A 21,779-nucleotide genomic window follows, 5' to 3' on the forward strand; every position below is an offset into this window, starting at 1 on the left:
AGCTTTAGCTACTTTTGCATTCCAATTGTTGGCAACATTGAGAGGCAAGTGTTGTGGAGAACGAAGACTCCTTTGTCCTTGTATATAATATAATTTTATACTTTTGCCTCAAACACGCCAACTGCTTTGGAATCTTCATGTCGAAGTCTGGAAGTTTAAAGCAAAGACTCCCATAATTCTTTCCCCCCGGTCGTCGTTATGTGAGAGTGATTCCATAAAATATTAATTACAATAGATCAAGGAAAAAGTAAAACATAAATGTTGGCATATACGTTACCCTTTCTTTTTCCAGAACGTTGTCGACAGAAAACGCATCTAGCGTGACTTCAACTAATAATGGTCCTGCAATAAACACAAGAATTAATCCATGCAATATAAACAAGTTACCAGTGGCGTCTCGTCCCTTGGGGCTTCCGGGGCTTAGCCCCTAAAGAAAAACGGACGTATTGACGTAATTTTCAATCACCATAATACATACGTAACTATCACACAATCTTTTAAAAGGCGATTGTTACCGACGTTAAGTTCATTGTCAGCAGCAATGGATACGACAGCGCTCCTAGCGGCATTGATGTCAGTTATCATCTCGGGGCTCGTCGCAGAGGAAGGCGTGGTCTACGCTACACGCTACAGTGAAGGTCACGTGCTAGCAGAGAGAGCGAAGGGAGGGGTGCAATGGGTTTGGATGTTGATTCGGGGCTACTTCCGTGGCGTCGCGTTCGTTCGATCCGCGTTCGTTCGTGTTGTAGTGTAGCGTTGTGGTGGCTTTTATTCTCTATGAACAAAGTGGATTTCTTGTTGGCAACACCATTTCAGACATTGAGTGACCAAGAAAAACTTGTTGTTAAACAATTAGTTTAGAGGGCTTCAATGAAAAAATAATTACAAAATTAATAAAAAAAAATAATTACAAAATTTACTGAGCAGAAGGACAGGAGAGCACACTTCTTGTTTAAATGAGAACCAACGTTCGTAGAAAGGTACGTTTCACAACAATACCTGTGTCTTTTGTAATTCATGTGAATGGTCATTATATTTTAAATTCTTTAAAAAAATAAGTCCAATTTTGTAGTTTAAAAGAAGATAAATACCTGTTTTTTGTAATTCATACGAATTGTTATTACCTTTTAAATACTTTTTAAAAAAATAAGTCCAGTTTTGTAGTCTAGAAGAAGAAAAATACCTATTTTTTGTAATTCATTTGAATTGTCATTATATTTTAAATTCTTAAAAAAATAAGCCCCAGCCAAATTTGAGGCCACGAGACGCCACTGCAAGTTACTATCACAAACAACATATGTAGGCAGTGGCATATTTAGGGAAGGAAAACAGTTGCCTCCTAGAAATCCCTGAACAAGATACTTTTTTCTACTTAAACCTCCTTATTTTCTAGATCATGTCCCTTACATTATGCAGCCCCGGCCCATAACCAATGATTCACGTTTTTGTGTCCAATGACTTGTTAGCGGTAAATTGAATGTATCGCTTCTTGTTTACTCACTTTACTTATCGTATCTGATTGTTCATTTAGTTGCCCTGGCAATAGGAGGAATTATGATAACAACATACAATAATGATCACGATTTAATTCAGTCTTGGGCCCAACTGTTAGAATAATTCATTTTCCGTGAAGTGAATACCTGACTGAAATTCGCCCCTCCCAATTGTAACTTCTGGATCCGCCACTGTAATTGGTTCATATATTTCGATCTTTATTTTTTCTAACAGTAAGGCATAGCCTATTTTGTTCGTAAACTTGTAACGGATACAAGTTAGCATTAGCAGGATAGATTTAGTTTAAGTCTAGTGTCTAGCGCTCCCCCAGTTCCCGCTACTAGGAGCATTATGGGGATGCGTATTCAACTGTTGTCGTTATTTGGAATTGAATTAAGAATGGGGCTAAGTAGTGGATAGAGTTGCAGCTCCGTTAAAGGCACGAGGAACAGTTTCCACGTCCAGCCAGACGCGAGAACCCCAAACTGCTCCTCCACCACAGACCTTTCCCCGCGGCAAGCTGGGGAAAGAGAAGTCTGTGCGCTGGATGATTGTAGGAGGAGAGAAAACTTAACATTATGGGGAGTATTATTTTACTTGCTCTACTCTTGGGAATATCAAGCATCCGATGGTGCAGAAAAACACATGAACGGGAACAGGACAGGTTGAAGATTTTGTTTGTATTAGGAAAAGTCGAAACTTCCGTTTGATTATCCGTAACCTGAAGTTGAAGTTCTTTGTCCATAAGGAAATACATGGGAATCTATAAGTAATTATTCTTCATATTTTCTACAGATCGTATCTAGATTAATAATGATCTTAAAGAAAACCGTTTCCACTTGCAACGTGGGGAGAGATTCTCTTGTACTGTTTTGTTTCTTCAGTAGCAGTGCCCATTCCTACGATATTGAAATAAATGTTATACCTGGTGCGAAACTCGCACTCTTCACCTTAAGTATTGTTTTGTATTTTTGTTCGTTTGCGTCGCATTGTGTGCCCCTTTGGCTAATCGCGACGATGAGAACGAGTGATTAGATGGAATTGATGAACACTCACAAACAACAATCATGCCAGGCCGAGGCTCGAACTCGCTGCCTACAACCGTGGCGGAGGCTATCACAGCGCACTGTGACGCTAGGTGTCCCGGGTTGAAATCTCGGCCTGAGTATGGGTGTTCTTTGTCATCATTTTCATCCCATCATCACATCGGCAGAAAAGCAAAGTAAAATAACGAAATCCATCAATCAATCGAACTCGGGATTTTTTGTTGTGAGATCGAAAGTAGACTACTAAACGCGCTCTCCCCACATGGAAATATTCTTTCTCCGCCACTGTTTTTATTCTTACCATTGTCTCCCGGAGGCACATCATTTTTGTCGTAATCTTCTGGCAAATCGTATGGCTTTTCCTTACTACTCACGCTATACAGCAACGCTAGAAGAAAACTGAAACATTGCGCATTCATTATTATTAAATTATTACCTAAACATACTTAAAAATGTCAAATAAAAATGCATTTATGACCCAAAATAATAGAAAAACGACCCAAAGCTTTTAAAAAATATCAATAATTTTATTAAACGTTTCTATAATATTCGTTCGTTAACAAGTATTAACTTAATTTTACAGAATAATTAAATGGATGACAGTGCAAAATGTTTACATTTATTACAACTCGTTCGGAAGGGGGTAATGTGCCCTGCAGAGCGCTTATATGAAACACACTGATCATTGCAGATCTGACAGATTACACTTTAAAATGAATTCACAGAAAATAATATTATAATGTTTTGTTATTGGAAACAGAAATTGAAGTTGCTTTCACAATAAACACTTGGCAGAGCTTTTGATAAAAATTATTTTCTATTTTTTGTTACTCTAGTACAGACTTGTACGTTTTTAATTCAGTTGGTGTTTTAAGTCCACTTTGTGCACAGTAAGGCTAATCGGGACTGGGCCTACAGTTTAAAGTGGGATCCGAACCACTATGTGCCTCCACCGGGTATCGAACCCGGGACCTCTTGATTACGAGGCGACGACGCTAGCACTGCGCCATCGGGGAGGCCCACAGACTTGTATGTACATGGAGAAGAAGTGATAACGGTATACATTCATTACTTACCTTATTTATAGCTAAGACCATGAAAATTTGTATATAAAGCTATTTTAAGAAATAAAATAGTATCAAAATAAATATAAAAAAAACAAGACTTATAAATAATATTTTTTTACTTAACTTATTTGAATTTAGTGCTGAAACACATCCTTGGCAGAAACCAAGGTTCAGTTAATAACAGGTTAAATATTTCAAAGGCTTGGAAAAACGCTTGTCTTTGAAATTTCTAAGAAGAGCGAGCCATTTCAAGAAATACTTACATACACTTGAATAGCATCCAACTCTGAACTGTCATTTTCTTTGTTTCCAACGAATTGATTTCCTCCACAGCTAACTGCTATAAACCAACATACTGACTGAGACGATTGGAATTGTGTTATTTACACTGACCAGTGAAGTCCGTTTACTCATAGAGGTGTGTACATCAACATCAAGTGATAGTAATCAAATAGTTGGTGTGATAAATTTATTACCCCGTTTTGGGACCTTGCACGGAAGTTACTTCTAATGTAATTGATAGACCTTGGCGGAAGAACAAAATATCTAATATGTTTGATGATAATATGATAGATAGAGGGAATTACTAAATATTGAGTCTGCTAGGAAAATGATGTACATATATATTGACTTATACCATTTCGTGCAAGGTAAAAAACAGTAAAAGAAAGTCATTATCTGCTATCTTGTCGTAAATACTCGATACATAACATGATATACACACATGAGCAACAGCAGGGGTTGCTTTGAAGCTATGATCAATATTGCAGATAACATATTCACGGCCAACGCAAGTGGAGGCGGATCTGATAATAGCACACAGAATATTGTGACATTGATTTTTCTAAATAGCACTGCCTTCACCCTGGGATCCAAGAAGATTGGGTTGAACATGTGCCTTGATATTGTTACTGGTCTTTAAACAAACCATTTTGAATGATTATGCTGCATACGCAGTGCTATTTCGAAGAAAATCTCAAGGTCGACATCTTCCAAGGAAACAATTTATCTGCAGAGTAGCCAGACAACTACTCAATAACACTATTTTGACACTGACATCCGTTATTCTGTTTGAGAATTGACGTCATGAATCTCCCTTGCCGTTCATTTAACATGCCTATTTAACCCAATAACGTTGTCGTAAGAAATGATTAATCATTATTAACTATGTTTATCCAGGGTAACGTCATGTATTTTTATTTCTTCAATACCAATTTATAATGCTCTTTAATCTGCCCAGCGAAACCAAAATTCATTGTATTACTTGTTAGAACTTGAGTTTAACACACGCGTTAAGGTAAATATGTTTATATCGGCACTGTCGCAAATATTAATAGGTCCCAGTAGTCCCAACGTGCTTAGCTAATTACACCTTGAACCAATAGATGCCAACTCGGCAGCGTAACGCAGTTCCGTATTCTTTCACCGAGTTACGATAGTACTACAACGTCAAAACTTAAGTAACATTATAAATATGTTAATGTGAATAAATATCTGTCTCGGTGGTCGAAGGTCGTTGTGTAACGAGATGGCCTCACACATCTCTCCACTGCAGGATCCTTATTCGAATCCTGCCGAACTCAGCGGACTGGTGAGCACAGCGCGGTACGACGCCAAGGTCCAAGGTTCGAATCCCGGCTGTTCTTTGTCAGTGTCTCCTCATCTATTTATTTCATCATATCATCCATCATATTCATAGTCGCGATTAGCCAAAAGTGGCAGAAAAGCGACACTAAATATAAAAAATCCAAATAATTGAAAAGAAAATCAGAATACGATATCTTGTTTTATGCATCGCCAGTGGTGTAATGGCAACGTTGTCGCCTTTGTAGTCAATGTATCCTGCATTCGATGATTGATTGATTGATTTGGTTTATTTTGCATCACTTTTCTGCCACTTTTGATTAATCGCGAAGATGAGGATGAATTATGATATTGATGAAGGTATTCTCACAAAGAACACCCGTGGCCAGGCCGGGATTCGAACCCGGGACCCCTGGTGTCATAGCGCGGTGATAACCACTTCACCATGGAGATACGTATAATTTATGTACCATATTAAGTTTTTAATGTGCACGTATGTGCCTACATATGTAAACGTTTTCTTTTTAAATTTATTTATTGATTAATTAGAACTTATTATCTTACTCGGAAGTTATTTTAAAATATATACATAGTTAGTACGATAGCCATAATATTATCTCGATTGTGATGTACATTGATTTTTTTAAAATAAATATTTCGTAGGGGTTTTGTAAAATAAAGTAAAATTTTCTCGAAGCCACGGAAGATTCAAGAGGGCACGTGAAAATTTCAGAGGGGTCAGTGCCTCCTTAACCCTGCTGCAGGGTCCGAAATCATTGAAAACTGGTGGGGGGTAGAAAGTTCTTCATCTACAAACACCCTCCCCACAAACATATATGTGAATTATACGATATACATATTTGTAATGTTATTAAAAGTACAAATATATTACGCAATTAAAAAATATTATTATTATTAATTACATAAAGAAATTAATTTGTTAGTTTTATATATATCAGATAGGCTATTGCAAAGCAGCTAACTAATTCCTTTACTAACTGATTAAAGATGTTAATAAATTATGAATTAGTTGAAGTGGTTTTATTATATGTAAGTTTTTGTTTAGTCTGTGCTTTAGATTTCATAGTTGTTATTGTTTTGCATTCTTGTTTTACTTTTATTGTGCGTATTGATGTAGATTTGCTAATGATCTCTTGAGAGAGAATGCATTCAATACTCACAACTACACTAATTTGTGTCTTTTGGATATTATTCTTAGTAAAGTATATTTGAAATTAAAATTAATTGCTTATATTTTGTTTGTTATAACAAAAACTCTCTCTCCCCCGGAAATTTTTGGTGGGAGGGATTTTTGAGGCCAAGATTGTTGGTGGGGGAGGGAATCCCTAACCCCAGGATATCGCACCTTGCCCTGCTGTAACAGCGCAACAATGTTTTGCCGCAAAGTTTACAAAAGCTTCATCAAAAGCCTTAAGAAACTGAGCAGTTGCATTGTTGCGATGTTTACAAAGGAAGTACCTTCCGAGAAACACCTCACTTCTAGCTACTATAAAAATATGATTAGGTAACCACAGCCGGCAGTAACATATTTTCAACATGGAGGTGCAAACAAAACTGTGATAAAAGTATGCATGGTAACGAGACTCTGGCTACTTGAGAGAGTTATTGCAACAATCTCACGCAATTTTACCTCCTTGTCCTCCTATAGTTACGCTTGACTCCAAACACCTTACACCTTACACAAAACCTTAAAATTGCTAAAAAAAAGACCTATAAAAAGACGTAAATATATCCAAAAAGGACCTAAAAACGAAAAAAATGGACATATAAATGTGATCCAAATTAATTAATAACTTCAGTTTTAATTACATATTTAATGAATAAAAAAATTAAAAATTCTGGTGGTATGGAACACACAGTGCGAAAAAACTGAAAACTTGAAAACAAGATAAAGTTGCCACTTGCAGCGCGACCTTCCAGACAAATTACGGTTAAAGGACCTTGTGCCGTACCTGCTCCAGTCGTCCAAAAATATATTTATTTATTATTTCTTTACTACAGAAAGGATGTTTAAGAGGTGATGAAATGATGATGATTCGAATTAAGAATGGGCAGTAAAAACGTAGTCGAAAGAAGGTGAAGTTGCAAAAAAAGGCTAAAAAAGGACCAATAAGCCAAATAAACGCCGAAAAAAGGCAAAAAAAGGACAAATAAAACCCACCTTTTTCTGGCCTACAATGACTTAAAATATGTTGGGCCTCGTCTTCGGACACTAGGAAAAAAATTGATTTTTACTCAACTTCCGAGACCTACTTATCACCTTGATAAAATAACATTTTCAACTTCAGAAAATAAGAGAAATTGGTTATTGTAAGTTAAGTTTCCAGTTCATATAACGACTTCGGGTCATATTGACCCGCACACACCATTAAGGATATGTAGTGATAATAAAAAAATACTATATTTTCTTTTGAATAACCAAGCAACCCACTGTAAACATAAAGTCACGGGAGTACAGCTTTGTGCAAATATTAATACAAGAATTATATACACATAAAATACAGTTTCGTGTCAATATGACCCGAACAAAACAGCAGGAACGTTTAGTTAGGCCTACCTGAGCTGTACGGACATCATTCTGTTAGCCTACCACAGCATTTCACATTTCTACGGTAACTGATACGAAGCGAAGATGAATGCCTCATTCCGAATCGAACTTCACGATGAAACGATTAGCTTTGACATTCGTGAATTAATTATGAAGCTGTGACAACAAACATTGTAACCAACAAATTTAGTCTCCGTGAAATACTGCACGAGGAGGAAAGAAAATAATTATATATCACTTTATCGCAAGAGCGGGTAACACAATCGATTTGCCCTTATTTCACAAACAGCTGCAGTGGCGGAAATTATGGAGGCGAGGAGGTCCTTGCCCCCCAATTTTCGCCACTTTTGCCCCCCGCATTATGCTAAACTTTATCTACAATCCCTCAGGGCCGGATTAAGGTGGGTGCTATTGATGCTGCAGCATTAGGTCCATTCCTGAAATAGCCCCAGATGAAAACAGAAGAGAATTTTCCAAAAGCTGTTTTTTCTTATTGTTATATTAACCTGAAAATAAATCTTAGAATGAAATTCGGAGCCCCAATTTCGGACACCTAGATACAGCTTTCAGTGGCGCAACCACAGGGGGCAGGGGAGATTGCCCCCCAAACTTGGACTGAAATGAGTTCTGGCGGGGGCAAGGGGGCAAACATTGACGGACAAGTGTACCTGCAGGGGGCAATTACCGCCCACAACTACAAAGTTTATGCAAATAAAAATACTTTTCGTATAATTTTCTTGCTCGCTTTGCTCGCAATACCTGCTCAGTCTTATCAAGTTCAGAACCGTAGCTAGGGGCAGCGGAAGTCGGCTCTGGGCGCCGAACGATCTCAATGAAAATATGTTGTAAGATTGATTGATTGATTTTTTGTTTTAAGTCCACTTTACGCACAGAAAGGCTAATCGTGACTGGACCTACAGTTTAAAGTGGGATCCGAACCACTGTGCCTCCACCGGGTATCGAACCCGGGACCCCTTGATCACAAGACGACGATGTTACCACTACACCATTGAGGAGGCACAAAAGTTGTAAAAGAGTAAATGCATTGGCGTCCCGTGAAATTATTTGCGCCCTATTACATCAATAATGATTACAGCCTGCAAAAAAATCGGATCCAAAAATTTTCTTGCTCGGTTCGCTCGCAATATGGCATTCTTCTCTGTAATGCATTGTAAATTTCCAGACAGAGAAATAACACTTGTCTTAATTGATTTTGTTTTAAATGCATGAACCATTGTTTTGAGGAAAGAGAATGTGCACATTTGAGAGACAATTAATGTCTTTTTTGCTGTAGCTTTACTGTGAGATGGATGAATTGGATGTGTAATGTATTTAAATAATATATGTTGTATATAATATGTATTAAAGAAACTTTGAATACATACACAGTTTTGTGTCTACGTCGCTCCATGTTGCATATATGTGAAACATACTATATCGTGCATGAAAGTTATACATGTTAATGTAAAAAATAATTATATTTGGAATGCATTTATCAAGCATTTTCTGTCTTTCAAAAATAGTTTGTGTGCTTGTTTTCCATTATTAATGTGAAATTGAACGTGTTGAAAAAATAATTCAAATCGTTTGTTGGAACACAAATGCTTTAGCATGAACTTCTACCCCGTTTTTGCATCATTTACGAGGATAATAACGTATTACTAATAATTACTAATGATAATAATGTTGGTCCCGGGTTTGAATCCCGGCTTGGGCATGGATGTTTGTGAGTGTCCATTCATCAATTTCATCATATCATTACTCATCCCCATCTTCGCAAATTAGCCAAAAGTGGCACAAGAAGCGAAGTAAAATAAAGGAAATCAATAATAATAATAATAATAATAATAATAATGTTATAAACATTATTATTATTATTGTTATTATTATTATTATTATTATTATTATTATTATTATTATTATTATTATTATTGGTACGTTTATCCTGGTACTTGCCCTCCCAGACAAAAATTCGTGGTTGCGTCTCTGACAGTGTTACTTATTATACAGTTACTATTATTCTTTGCGCTGTGACGTAACTATAACGTCGTTGTGTTTATTGTTCACCGAAGATTTCAAGCATGAGGCCCAATTTCGTCTTAATCCGGCCCTGCAAAGGGAAATATACTGTCTTTGCCCCTCCACTTTTGGCACCTTGAAACCCTGGTTTTGAAACCCAATCGCCGCTACTGACAGCTGTAATCAATTCACCGTACACCTCATAATTACATCGTGAGAAATCGTAACTGCTCCATATATGCTCCCCTCCCACTGAAGGTGACTACGTGCTTGGAGAAGTGGTACGCGCACTGCGCTATGACGTCAGGAGTCAGTAACTTGCACTAAAAGAAGTGGCGGGGAAAGTGCCGATTGCGAACATTTTTCAGACGTTCTCAAAAAATATTTCATGTATTTGTTGCTTTCTGCGTGCTCTTTGAAAGGACAGAGCGTTTTCAAAATCTGAATCCTCGATTTCGTTTCACTTAACAACAGGTGCGTAGCCTTTGGGGGGGGAGGGGGTAAACCCAAAAATGTGGGGTGGAAAATAAATCTGTAATGCTTTCGGATTGATTAAGTTATTATTTGACGTCGCCTTTTTGTCACTTTTTATTAATTGCGACGATGAGGATGAATGATGATATGATGAAGGACAAAGAACACTCATGCCAAGGCCTGGACTTTAACCCGAGACCCCTGACGTCGTAGCCCGCTGTGATAACCATTTCGTCACGGAGGTTGGCGAAATGCTGTTGGAGTATTAGAGTGTATGGTATGCTATGCTATGGTAGTATTACAGCTAGCTAGAGCTAAACTTACAATTGCAGAGTTGCCTATTATAGTCCTAGGCAACGGAAAAATTTCAACTCACCAATAGATCACACCCTACCCGACAATCAGCAACACAGCTTATAGACAAAAGTTGTCACATGGCATAGTTACACGTGTTTACTGTTTACATTCAATTCTCAGATGTAATCGAATAGTTCTGTGTTCCGCAAATTAACATTTTTTTTTCAAATTTCCTTTAATTTATAAATTAAATGATACGTATTAGCAATGGTTATTAACATAAAAACATGTCTAAATGTAAGTTAACCAGAAAACGAGACATTTTCGTAACACGACTGCAGTTCTTAAAAAAGTGGGAACAGGGATTAAAAAGCAATGAACTGTCCCGACTAATAGCCATAAATGGTTATAAAACTAAAATTACTCACTATTGCAGACTGTAGACTTCTGCAGGCTACCTCTCTTAAAATAATGGGTTAGAACAAATCCATTCTTTTATGCAAGGACGAAATCGAAATTCTTGCAATATCTGAAAAATCATCAATGTTATTTTCGTAGGTTTGTATAGATTCACATTATACGTATTATTTCATAATTCGAGGTGGGGGAGGGCATGGACCTTCCCCTTGGTACGGGCCTGCCTAACAACATTTTTGTGGTTCCCTTTAGACTGCGATTCTGTGCTCGCTTTTGACCCTTGTCTATGCTTGCAGCCTGTCCCTCTTGAACTTGTGTTGTTTCGCCACGTTTCGCCTGGTAAGTTGATGCAGAGGTCTGGCCAGCCAAAACGCGGCAAAGAAATCGTTTTTGCCGTTATAGCCCAGTCAAATTAGACAAAAAAAGATTGCAATCGAGGGAAAAAAATCCAAGAGTTTTGAAAATTGGTATGGTTGTTCGTTCGTACCTACAGTACAATATACTAAAATACCTGGAGGATTGGGGGCGAGCGGGGTGTGGGGGAGCTGTTTAAAGGTGACTGGTTGTGGGGTACGATGCGGATGTCGTAAGGCTGGGATAACATGCACTTCAGTCTGTGGCAATTGTGAGGGAAGCTGCACGAAGAGCCTTCCACCAGAAGAAGAGGAGTTCGATGAAGATGTAGCCGAAGACCCAGACCAATGAGTTTCCACAAAAACAATTTGATTTTACTTAATGTTTAATGTATAATATAAATGTGGTGCTCGGTAATTCTCCTAATTTCATTCAAATACACATTTTCTGTAAATTTACTTATGAAATGCCAATTAAGGCTTTTTTTTTAAAAAAAAAAATGCCTGTTTTGTCTACCCTACAACTTTGAAAGTATCCTCCCTACGAGAAAAATGAATAGGACCTTTTTTGTAGGCAATTTTGTCTACTTGAATTTTGTATATGGATAAATTTTCCGTAGGGTTGGTAGTTACGGAGATATAAGCAAAAAACGAGGAAAAGTCAACTTTAAACAGCTCCCACACACCCCGCTCGCCACCTTCCCCCCTTCCAGGACTTTTAATATGTTGTACTGTAGGTACCAACGAAAAACCGTACCAATTTTCAAAACTCTTGGATTTTTTCCCTCGATATGTCTCATTTGACTGGGCTATTGAGACTGTTGGTGTCTGGGAGAGTTGCAAATTATGTTCTATAGTTTCATTGATCTTACCAGTGAATGGTCGCGTCGGGGTCTCTAAAAAAAAAGGTTTGAATCCGTTACATTTTATTTCGTATCTTAGAAGTGTCAACAGATTTTGTTTCTCTTTTCGGGTACAATATGAATATGAAGACATGCACATTGCATAAATACGGGTTGCTTAGTTCCATTGAAAACAAAAAACAAAAACAAAACAGAGCCTTAGAGTAGTGGATCTCAACCTTCGTGAGCCCAAGGCCTGTTTTTTTTTTTTTTTTTTAGTCGATGTTAGTCCCAACAGTGGCCGCGGTGACTCAGTCGGTAACGCGTCTGACTACCATGCTAAAGGTCCCGGGTTCGAACCCCGGCCGGTTCAAATCCGGGAACTTTTCTAATGTTGGAAGCGGCTCCGGCGCCCACCCAGCGTCGAATGACATGGGTACCTGGGGGGTAAAGGCGGTCAGGGGCATGATGCTGATCACATCACCCCCACTCACGACCGGATCAAGAAAGTGTGGGGCGTTACCCCCACACCCCCTATACGTCTTCATGGCGTGGTGCTAAGCACAGGGAAGCACTTTACCTTTTGCTCCGATTCCAACAATTTTATTCGTAAACGACCTCCCCGATGGCAATCAACGGATCCAGGATTCGATACCCGGTGGGGGCACATAGTGGTTCGGATCCCACTTTAAACTTTAGGTCCAATCCGATTAGCCTTACTGGGCTTAAAGTGGACTAAAAAACACTAAATCAATCAATCAATTTTATTCGTAAATTATTTCTGTTTCAAAATTTATGCGTTAATTCATTTCTAGCCTAGAAATTTAATACTAATAAATTAATTATGACATAATTATCGAGAGTATTAGTTCGATTATATTTAGGTGTGTTGACAAATATAAAATTTGGTTTAAATCAGTTGGCAATGACAATCTAATGGAATCATTTAGTTTCCTCTAGCCAATATCATTAAATTAGTTTGGTAAGTGCTGATTTTCATTGGCATTAGTGTTGCCCACGAGACGAGACGAGACGAGACTTTGGTCTGTCCCGTCCCGTCTCGTGAAAATGCTGTCTCGTCTCGTGTCTCGTCTCGAAAATATTCGTTTTTCTCGTCTCGTGTCCCGTCTCGAAGGGTTCTGTCCCGTCTCGTCTCGTCCCGTCTCGTTTTGTCTCGTCTCGTCTCGTAAAAGTGACTCGGGATATCATGCCAACAAAAGTCAACAGTAGCAGAAACACGAAATATTTTTCCGGAAAGTGGGATAAAGCTCCAAATATTTTATCCATTGCTTGGTGAGAATAAATAAGGTTCGTTAATCATGAGGACATTAATATTAAAAATGCAGTTTGTTGGTTACTGATTGCTAGGTATCTTATGAAATCTACCTTGTGGTTTTTCTGGCTTCCATACAAGAGTGCTCTTTTCATTACTGCTATACCTTTTGGAAGTTTTGAAATGTTTTCCACTAGACCTTCTTTCTTTCTGAATGTCGAACTTCCGTGCACTATGAAAATGTACATTTCTTCTTTAAATTCTAAGCTTGGCGCTCGGGAGCAACAAAAGAGTTTTTAAATGTGTAGTTCCAACACAAAAGACTATTTAAAATTGCAATATTTAGTATATTACAAATAGAAAGCATTTATTGCTTTTAATATTGTTAAACATCTTCTATGACATAAGTTTCAAAAAGTGTTTCTTTGTGATATTGTGCTGTTTCTTATGCTCAGCTTATGACGCACATACTTCTTCGTTTTCTCTTTAGCCTCTAAGTCAGGTACCACCACCGCTTGATCTAATTGATCCTTTGGCAGGCACGCATCTAGAAATATATGTCGGGGGAGGGTGTCCGAGCCAAGTGTTTCAGAAAAAATGATAATAATAACATTAACGACAACAATTAAGCAAATGTTTAAATTAATACATTAATATAATTCATAGGTCTATTCACTTGAATATGTAAATTAATCAATTCTATTATTGTTATTACATGAAATGTTACAAAGATTGTAGAAGAATAGTAATATAACAGCACGAATATTAGCTAATATCTAGCTTACGTGTAGTTAAGATCGCCTAAATTTGCATAAAAACAACTGTCTTGGCAAGAAGTTTAATGTCAAAAAAGGTGATGAATTGAATATTTGCTAAATAACAAAAAAAGGATGTTAAGTCCACTTGACGAAAAATAAAGTTCCTGATTAATATTTTATTCTCATTATTATAAGTAGTAGTGTACATAAATCTTCATTGATACTGTCATTCAAAGCCGTATGATCGCAATAAAATCCTTGTTCGGCATAAAAAAGTAACCTTCGATTATGCTAAAGAAATATATTATTGTTTAGCTAGAGCAAGACCCCAGGAGGATGCAAGAAGCCGTTCCTGCAAAAGTGTATGATGTACGAAGCGAAGAAACGTGACAAAACCACCACGTATGGAAGGCAAACCTGCATATATTTTATATCGCACATTTACAGAGCCGTGCCTCCTGAAGTTATAAAAATCCCAACTTCCATGATTCTTTTAGACATGCTATAGTTGAAAAAAATATGTTTAGATGCACCAAAAGTGCATCATTATCAGATTATACATATAACGTGTTATTGGAATCAACATATTTGTGTAAATTGGGTGCCTCCCCGATTACGTAGTAATAACGTCGAGGTCTTGTAATCAAGGGTCCCCGCGTTCGATACCCAATGGAGGCACGAAGTGGATCGGATCGCACTTTAAACTGTAGGTCGGTTCGCGATTTAGCCTATTTGTGAATCAAGTGGACTTGAAACCCAATATCAACCTTAAGAATATTAGAACCCACTAATTCACCTGCAGCTAAGTCAAGTTTCACATATCCCTCTTCATCCTCGTTCATAGACTTCCTGCAATACTCTTGTGCATGTGGGTTGCATCCCACCAGGTGCGAGAAATGTGAAGAGTTATTCTTTCCCTGTACTGCGTTATTTCTTTTCATAAGGGTAAGGCTAAATTCTCGTTTTATCTGAACTTTTAAAAAATGTGCAAAATACGTCTCTATCTTTAAACAACCACCCTTTCTCATGTATGTGTAAAATAATCCCACTCTGTCTCAGAAAACCTCTTCCTACGATCAAATGAAGGAAACAACTCTCAAGTCAGTAGTTGTATTTACAATATAACCAGTGCGAGAAAGGAAGAGCTCCCCTCTTGCAGATTTGGCTACACTTAAAACTTGCTCAACATGCCCATATGAGCTTTTTGCTCAAGTGTGGAACCCTGTCTAATCCAAGATTTTTGTAAAAATGCCCTCAAATATTTTCTGAGAAAGGAAGAGCTCCCCTCATGCAGATTTGCCTACACTTAAAACTTGCTCAACATGCCCATATGAGTTTTTTGCTCAAGTGTGGAACCCTGCCTAATCCAAGATTTTTGTAAAAATGCCCTCGGGAATTTCCTGAGAAAGTATGACCCCCCTCAGATTGATTTGCCTACACTTATAAAAGGCACTTCTGTGAGATTGTTGTCCATAAATTTGTTAAAAATAAGCCCCTCTTGATATTTTTTTTGCCCACACCTAAAACTAAGCCACACACACACACACACCTACACCACCACACACACACACACACACACACACACACACACACACACACACAAAGCACATTGTTGAACCCAACTGATATTTTTTATTAAGTATAGAGTTTTGATTTGAACCCCAAGAAATTTTATATAAATACCAAAGGCAAAAAATATTAACACACATACACACACACACACACTAAATATACAAAACACACTGCTGAACCCAACTGATATTTTTTTATTAAGCATAGAATTTTGATTTGAACCCCAAGAAATCTTATATAATAAACAACAACAAAAATGCCAAATCAAAAATATTGTAATCAATGCAATAAGAATATATCCAGCCCCAATTGGGCTAAGCATCAAAAGATTTGTAATCCAGACAAATGCAGAACTCCCACAAAAATATGCCCTAAATGCCATAAAGAATATAACATGAAATATTTCTCTTATACTTGTTCTGAACAGTCATCAACATTTCCAAACAAAATTGATTGGAAATATTTGTGTAATTGCTCTCTATAATTTAGATTGCAAGGCCATATTTTGTAATTTTCTAGACCAGGAGCTAGACCCTATGCACCAGAAATAGGCCATAAAATGCCTCTCCACAAATTATGTGAGCATCATGGAGCACACAATACACTTTACAATTTTGAGAATCTCAATTTAAATTCAGGAACAAGAGATTTGGATTTGATGTATCTGGAAATATCAAAAATTATTTCATTCTTCACAAACAAATCTCATCTAACAATTCCATAACAGTTCCATGCTCAGCTCTGTGTCTGTGTGAGGCAAGCACAGCTCTGTTAGAGATAGGGATATTATATAAATTTAAAAATTATTTCATTCTTCACAAACAAATCTTATCTAACAATTCCATAACAGTTCCATGCTCAGCTCTGTGTCTGTGTGAAGCAAGCACAGCTCTGTTAGAGATAGGGATATTGAGTATTGAAACATCTAGAAATTATTTTATTCTTCTCAAGCTCAGCTCTGTCTCTGTGTGGGGATTTGTACCTAATAACATCAAAACAACACAGCTCTGTTAGAGACAGAATATTCAATTTCATATCTATAACATCTCTGTGTAATTCCATAACAGTTCCATGCTCAGCTCTGTGTCTATGTAGAGCAAAACAGCACAGCTCTGTTAGAGATAGGTATATTATATAAATTTAAAAATTATTTCATTCTTCACAAACAAATCTCATCTAACAATTCCATAACAGTTCCATGCTCAGCTCTGTGTCTGTGTGGGATTTGTACAGCAACATAGCTTTGTTAGAGATTTATTTAATTTTTCACCTCCATATCCATAACAGCTCTTTGTTTATAATAGATAGGAATATTGAGTGCATCTAACAATTCCTCTCAAGTCAGTAGTTGTATTTACAATATAACCAGTGCGAGAAAGGAAGAGCTCCCCTCTTGCAGATTTGGCTACACTTAAAACTTGCTCAACATGCCCATATGAGCTTTTTGCTCAAGTGTGGAACCCTGTCTAATCCAAGATTTTTGTAAAAATGCCCAAAAGGTACAAATCCCCACACAGACACAGAGCTGAGCATGGAACTGTTATGGAATTGTTAGATGAGATTTGTTTGTGAAGATCTTTAACAGAGCTGTGCTTGCCTCACACAGACACAGAGCTGAGCATGGAACTGTTATGGAATTGTTAGATGAGATTTGTTTGTGAAGAATGAAATAATTTTTAAATTTATACTTAATATCCCTATCTCTAACAGAGCTGTGCTGTTTTGCTCTACATAGACACAGAGCTGAGCATGGAACTGTTATGGAATTGTGAAGAATTGAATATTCTGTCTCTAACAGAGCTGTGTTGTTTTGATGTTATTAGGTACAAATCCCCACACAGACACAGAGCTGAGCATGGAATTGTTAGATGAGATTTGTTTGTGAAGAATGAAATAATTTCTAGATGTTTCAATACTCAATATCCCTATCTCTAACAGAGCTGTGCTTGCCTCACACAGACACAGAGCTGTTATGGATATAAATGTAAAGAATTAAATGTCTCTAACAGAGCTATGCTGTACTGATGTTATTAGGTACAAATCCCCGCACAGACACAGAGCTGAGCATGAAATTGTTAGATGAGATTTGTTTGTGAAGAATGAAATAATTTCTAGATGTTTCAATAATAATATAATTAAATCTATACTCAATATCCCTATCTCTAACAGAGCTGTGCTGTACTGACACACAGACACAGAGATGTTATGGATATAAATGTGAAGAATTAAATGTCTCTAACAGAGCTGTGCTGTACTGATGTTATTAGGTACAAATCCCCGCACAGACACAGAGCTGAGCATGGAATTGTTATGGAATTGTTAGATGATATTTGTTTGAAGAATAATTTCTAGATGTTTCAATAATTAAATCTATACTCAATATCCCTATCTCTAACAGAGCTGTGCTGTACTGATGTTATTAAGTACAAATCCCAGAACAGACACAGAGCTGAGCATGGAATTGTTATGGAATTGTTAGGAAGAATAATTTCTAGATGTTTCAATAATAATATAATTAAATCTATACTCTAACAGAGCTGTGCTGTACTGATGTTATTAGGTACAAATCCCTGCACAGACACAGAGCTGAAAAGGTGAGCAACAGAGCTGAGCATGGAATTGTTATGGAATTGTTAGATGATATTTGTTTGAAGAATAATTTCTAGATGTTTCAATAATAATATAATTAAATCTATACTCTAACAGAGCTGTGCTGTACTGATGTTATTAGGTACAAATCCCTGCACAGACACAGAGCTGAAAAGATGAGCAACAGAGTTGTGCTGTACTGATGTTTATCCCCGCACAGACACAGAGCTGAGCGGAACTGTTATAGAATTGTTAGATGAGATTGTTTGTGAAGAGATGTTTCAATAATAATATAAATCTATACTCTAACAGAGCAATGCTGTACTGATGTTATTAAGTACAAATCCCTGCACAGACACAGAAAATGGATCTAGATATAATAATTCTATACTCAATAATAGCTATACTTAGGTACAAATCCCCGCACAGACACATGTTTCAATAGATATTAATTAACAGAGCTGTGCTGTACTGATGTTGCTCAGACACATAGGAGCATAGAACTGTTATGAATAAGATTGAAGAATAAAATAATTTCTATATCAATAGTCTATACTTATTATCCCTATCCTTGTGCTACTGTAATTAGGTACAAATCCTTCATATTTGTTAGATGCGATCCTAACTGAGCTGTGCTGATATTATTAGGCACTATGAAAATTCTCACAGAGCTGTACAGGAACAGGTTTCAAATCTCACAGACACAGAGCTGTACAGCTTGGAACTGATTGGGAACAAGGTTTCAAATCTCACAGACACAGAGCCTTGCTGATATTTCTACAACATGGAACTGTTATGGGCAGGAATTGTTAGATGCACTCAATATTCCTATCTATTATAAACAAAGAGCTGTTATGGATATGGAGGTGAAAAATTAAATAAATCTCTAACAAAGCTATGTTGCTGTACAAATCCCACACAGACACAGAGCTGAGCATGGAACTGTTATGGAATTGTTAGATGAGATTTGTTTGTGAAGAATGAAATAATTTTTAAATTTATATAATATACCTATCTCTAACAGAGCTGTGCTGTTTTGCTCTACATAGACACAGAGCTGAGCATGGAACTGTTATGGAATTACACAGAGATGTTATAGATATGAAATTGAATATTCTGTCTCTAACAGAGCTGTGTTGTTTTGATGTTATTAGGTACAAATCCCCACACAGAGACAGAGCTGAGCTTGAGAAGAATAAAATAATTTCTAGATGTTTCAATACTCAATATCCCTATCTCTAACAGAGCTGTGCTTGCTTCACACAGACACAGAGCTGAGCATGGAACTGTTATGGAATTGTTAGATAAGATTTGTTTGTGAAGAATGAAATAATTTTTAAATTTATATAATATCCCTATCTCTAACAGAGCTGTGCTTGCCTCACACAGACACAGAGCTGAGCATGGAACTGTTATGGAATTGTTAGATGAGATTTGTTTGTGAAGAATGAAATAATTTTTGATATTTCCAGATACATCAAATCCAAATCTCTTGTTCCTGAATTTAAATTGAGATTCTCAAAATTGTAAAGTGTATTGTGTGCTCCATGATGCTCACATAATTTGTGGAGAGGCATTTTATGGCCTATTTCTGGTGCATAGGGTCTAGCTCCTGGTCTAGAAAATTACAAAATATGGCCTTGCAATCTAAATTATAGAGAGCAATTACACAAATATTTCCAATCAATTTTGTTTGGAAATGTTGATGACTGTTCAGAACAAGTATAAGAGAAATATTTCATGTTATATTCTTTATGGCATTTAGGGCATATTTTTGTGGGAGTTCTGCATTTGTCTGGATTACAAATCTTTTGATGCTTAGCCCAATTGGGGCTGGATATATTCTTATTGCATTGATTACAATATTTTTGATTTGGCATTTTTGTTGTTGTTTATTATATAAGATTTCTTGGGGTTCAAATCAAAATTCTATGCTTAATAAAAAAATATCAGTTGGGTTCAGCAGTGTGTTTTGTATATTTAGTGTGTGTGTGTGTGTATGTGTGTTAATATTTTTTGCCTTTGGTATTTATATAAAATTTCTTGGGGTTCAAATCAAAACTCTATACTTAATAAAAAATATCAGTTGGGTTCAACAATGTGCTTTGTGTGTGTGTGTGTGTGTGTGTGTGTGTGTGTGTGTGTGTGGTGGTGTAGGTGTGTGTGTGTGTGTGGGGCTTAGTTTTAGGTGTGGGCAAAAAAAATATCAAGAGGGGCATATTTTTAACAAATTTATGGACAACAATCTCACAGAAGTGCCTTTTATAAGTGTAGGCAAATCAATCTGAGGGGGGTCATACTTTCTCAGGAAATTCCCGAGGGCATTTTTACAAAAATCTTGGATTAGGCAGGGTTCCACACTTGAGCAAAAAACTCATATGGGCATGTTGAGCAAGTTTTAAGTGTAGGCAAATCTGCATGAGGGGAGCTCTTCCTTTCTCGCACTGGTTATATTGTAAATACAACTACTCAAGTCTCAACAATTATAATTTTTTGCTTAAATTTCCTATAATTTATATAAACTGTAGCACACATCACGTCCTTTGGTGCAACATTGTCAACAGCTAATGTTACTTTCCTCGTCCTAATAAATTTACTTCCAACCAGTGAAGGCGCCAGGGAAATGTGACCGGGGGGGCGGAAGGCTGGCAACGAAATATTGTAAGGGGGCAGTCACATTAAAACGCCCGAAAACACTACATATATAATAATACTTATAATAATAATTATTATTATAATTATAATAATAATAATAATTATTATTATTATTATAATATTCATGTATGGTGTTTTGTGTTTGTCTTTTATTTAGAGTGGACGTTTACTGCCTAAATTTACTTCTTGATTACGAGTTTATCTCCACATGATTCGTTTTAATAAAGACATTAATTCTTTTTTATTGATAAGTTGCGTTGTCTCTAGTGGCCTATTTCAGTATTGGAAGACATTCATAATTTTATAATTCATCGTCTTTCTTGAGATTAAACTACTGATATCAATATTTTAGTTATAAGATAATAATATAAATGACGAAAAAATGCTTCGAAGAGTTTAATTTTCTTGCAAAATAAACGTGACGTTGGAAGAAATGAATCTTCTTAAGTATTAGAAACAATGTGAGGCACTTCTCCTGTAGGAGAATTCTGCTCTACGTGCTTTGGAGAACACATTGCCCACCTTTGGTACGTCCAGGACTTGACATTTCTTCTCAATGGCAAGAACAGCCAAATGAGGCAGTTTGCATCCAGTATCCTGTTTCGAGCAAGCCTTTTCAAAGATTTTAAGGACAACCATCTTCGTAACGCTGAAGAGTTTTGGGCAAAATTTGTGTTTCACCTTTCAGGGAAATGTTATCACAGGATAAAAAAATCAGACAAAGGTTACAGTTATCTCATAATTCAAGAAATATTCTGACCCTGGCATTA

The 21,779-nt window shown here is 36.8% G+C and overlaps 1 protein-coding gene across 1 annotated transcript in view; it reads right to left on the bottom strand.

The window, feature by feature from the left end:
• The window catches only part of LOC145993247 (glutamate-gated chloride channel alpha-like), a 41,028-nt gene that overhangs the window by 17,963 nt on the left and 1,286 nt on the right, over positions 1 to 21,779 (bottom strand). The window contains exons 2-3 of the mRNA XM_083129428.1: positions 2,842 to 2,928; positions 278 to 342 (exon numbers count right to left, since the gene is read on the bottom strand). Coding sequence (XP_082985554.1) covers positions 278 to 342; positions 2,842 to 2,928 — 152 coding nt within the window. The remainder of the gene's footprint in view (positions 1 to 277; positions 343 to 2,841; positions 2,929 to 21,779) is intronic.

This window comes from Lepisma saccharinum, chromosome 1, assembly GCF_977018435.1.
Source record: "Lepisma saccharinum chromosome 1, izLepSacc3.1, whole genome shotgun sequence".
NCBI classification, from domain to species: Eukaryota; Metazoa; Arthropoda; class Insecta; order Zygentoma; family Lepismatidae; genus Lepisma; species Lepisma saccharinum.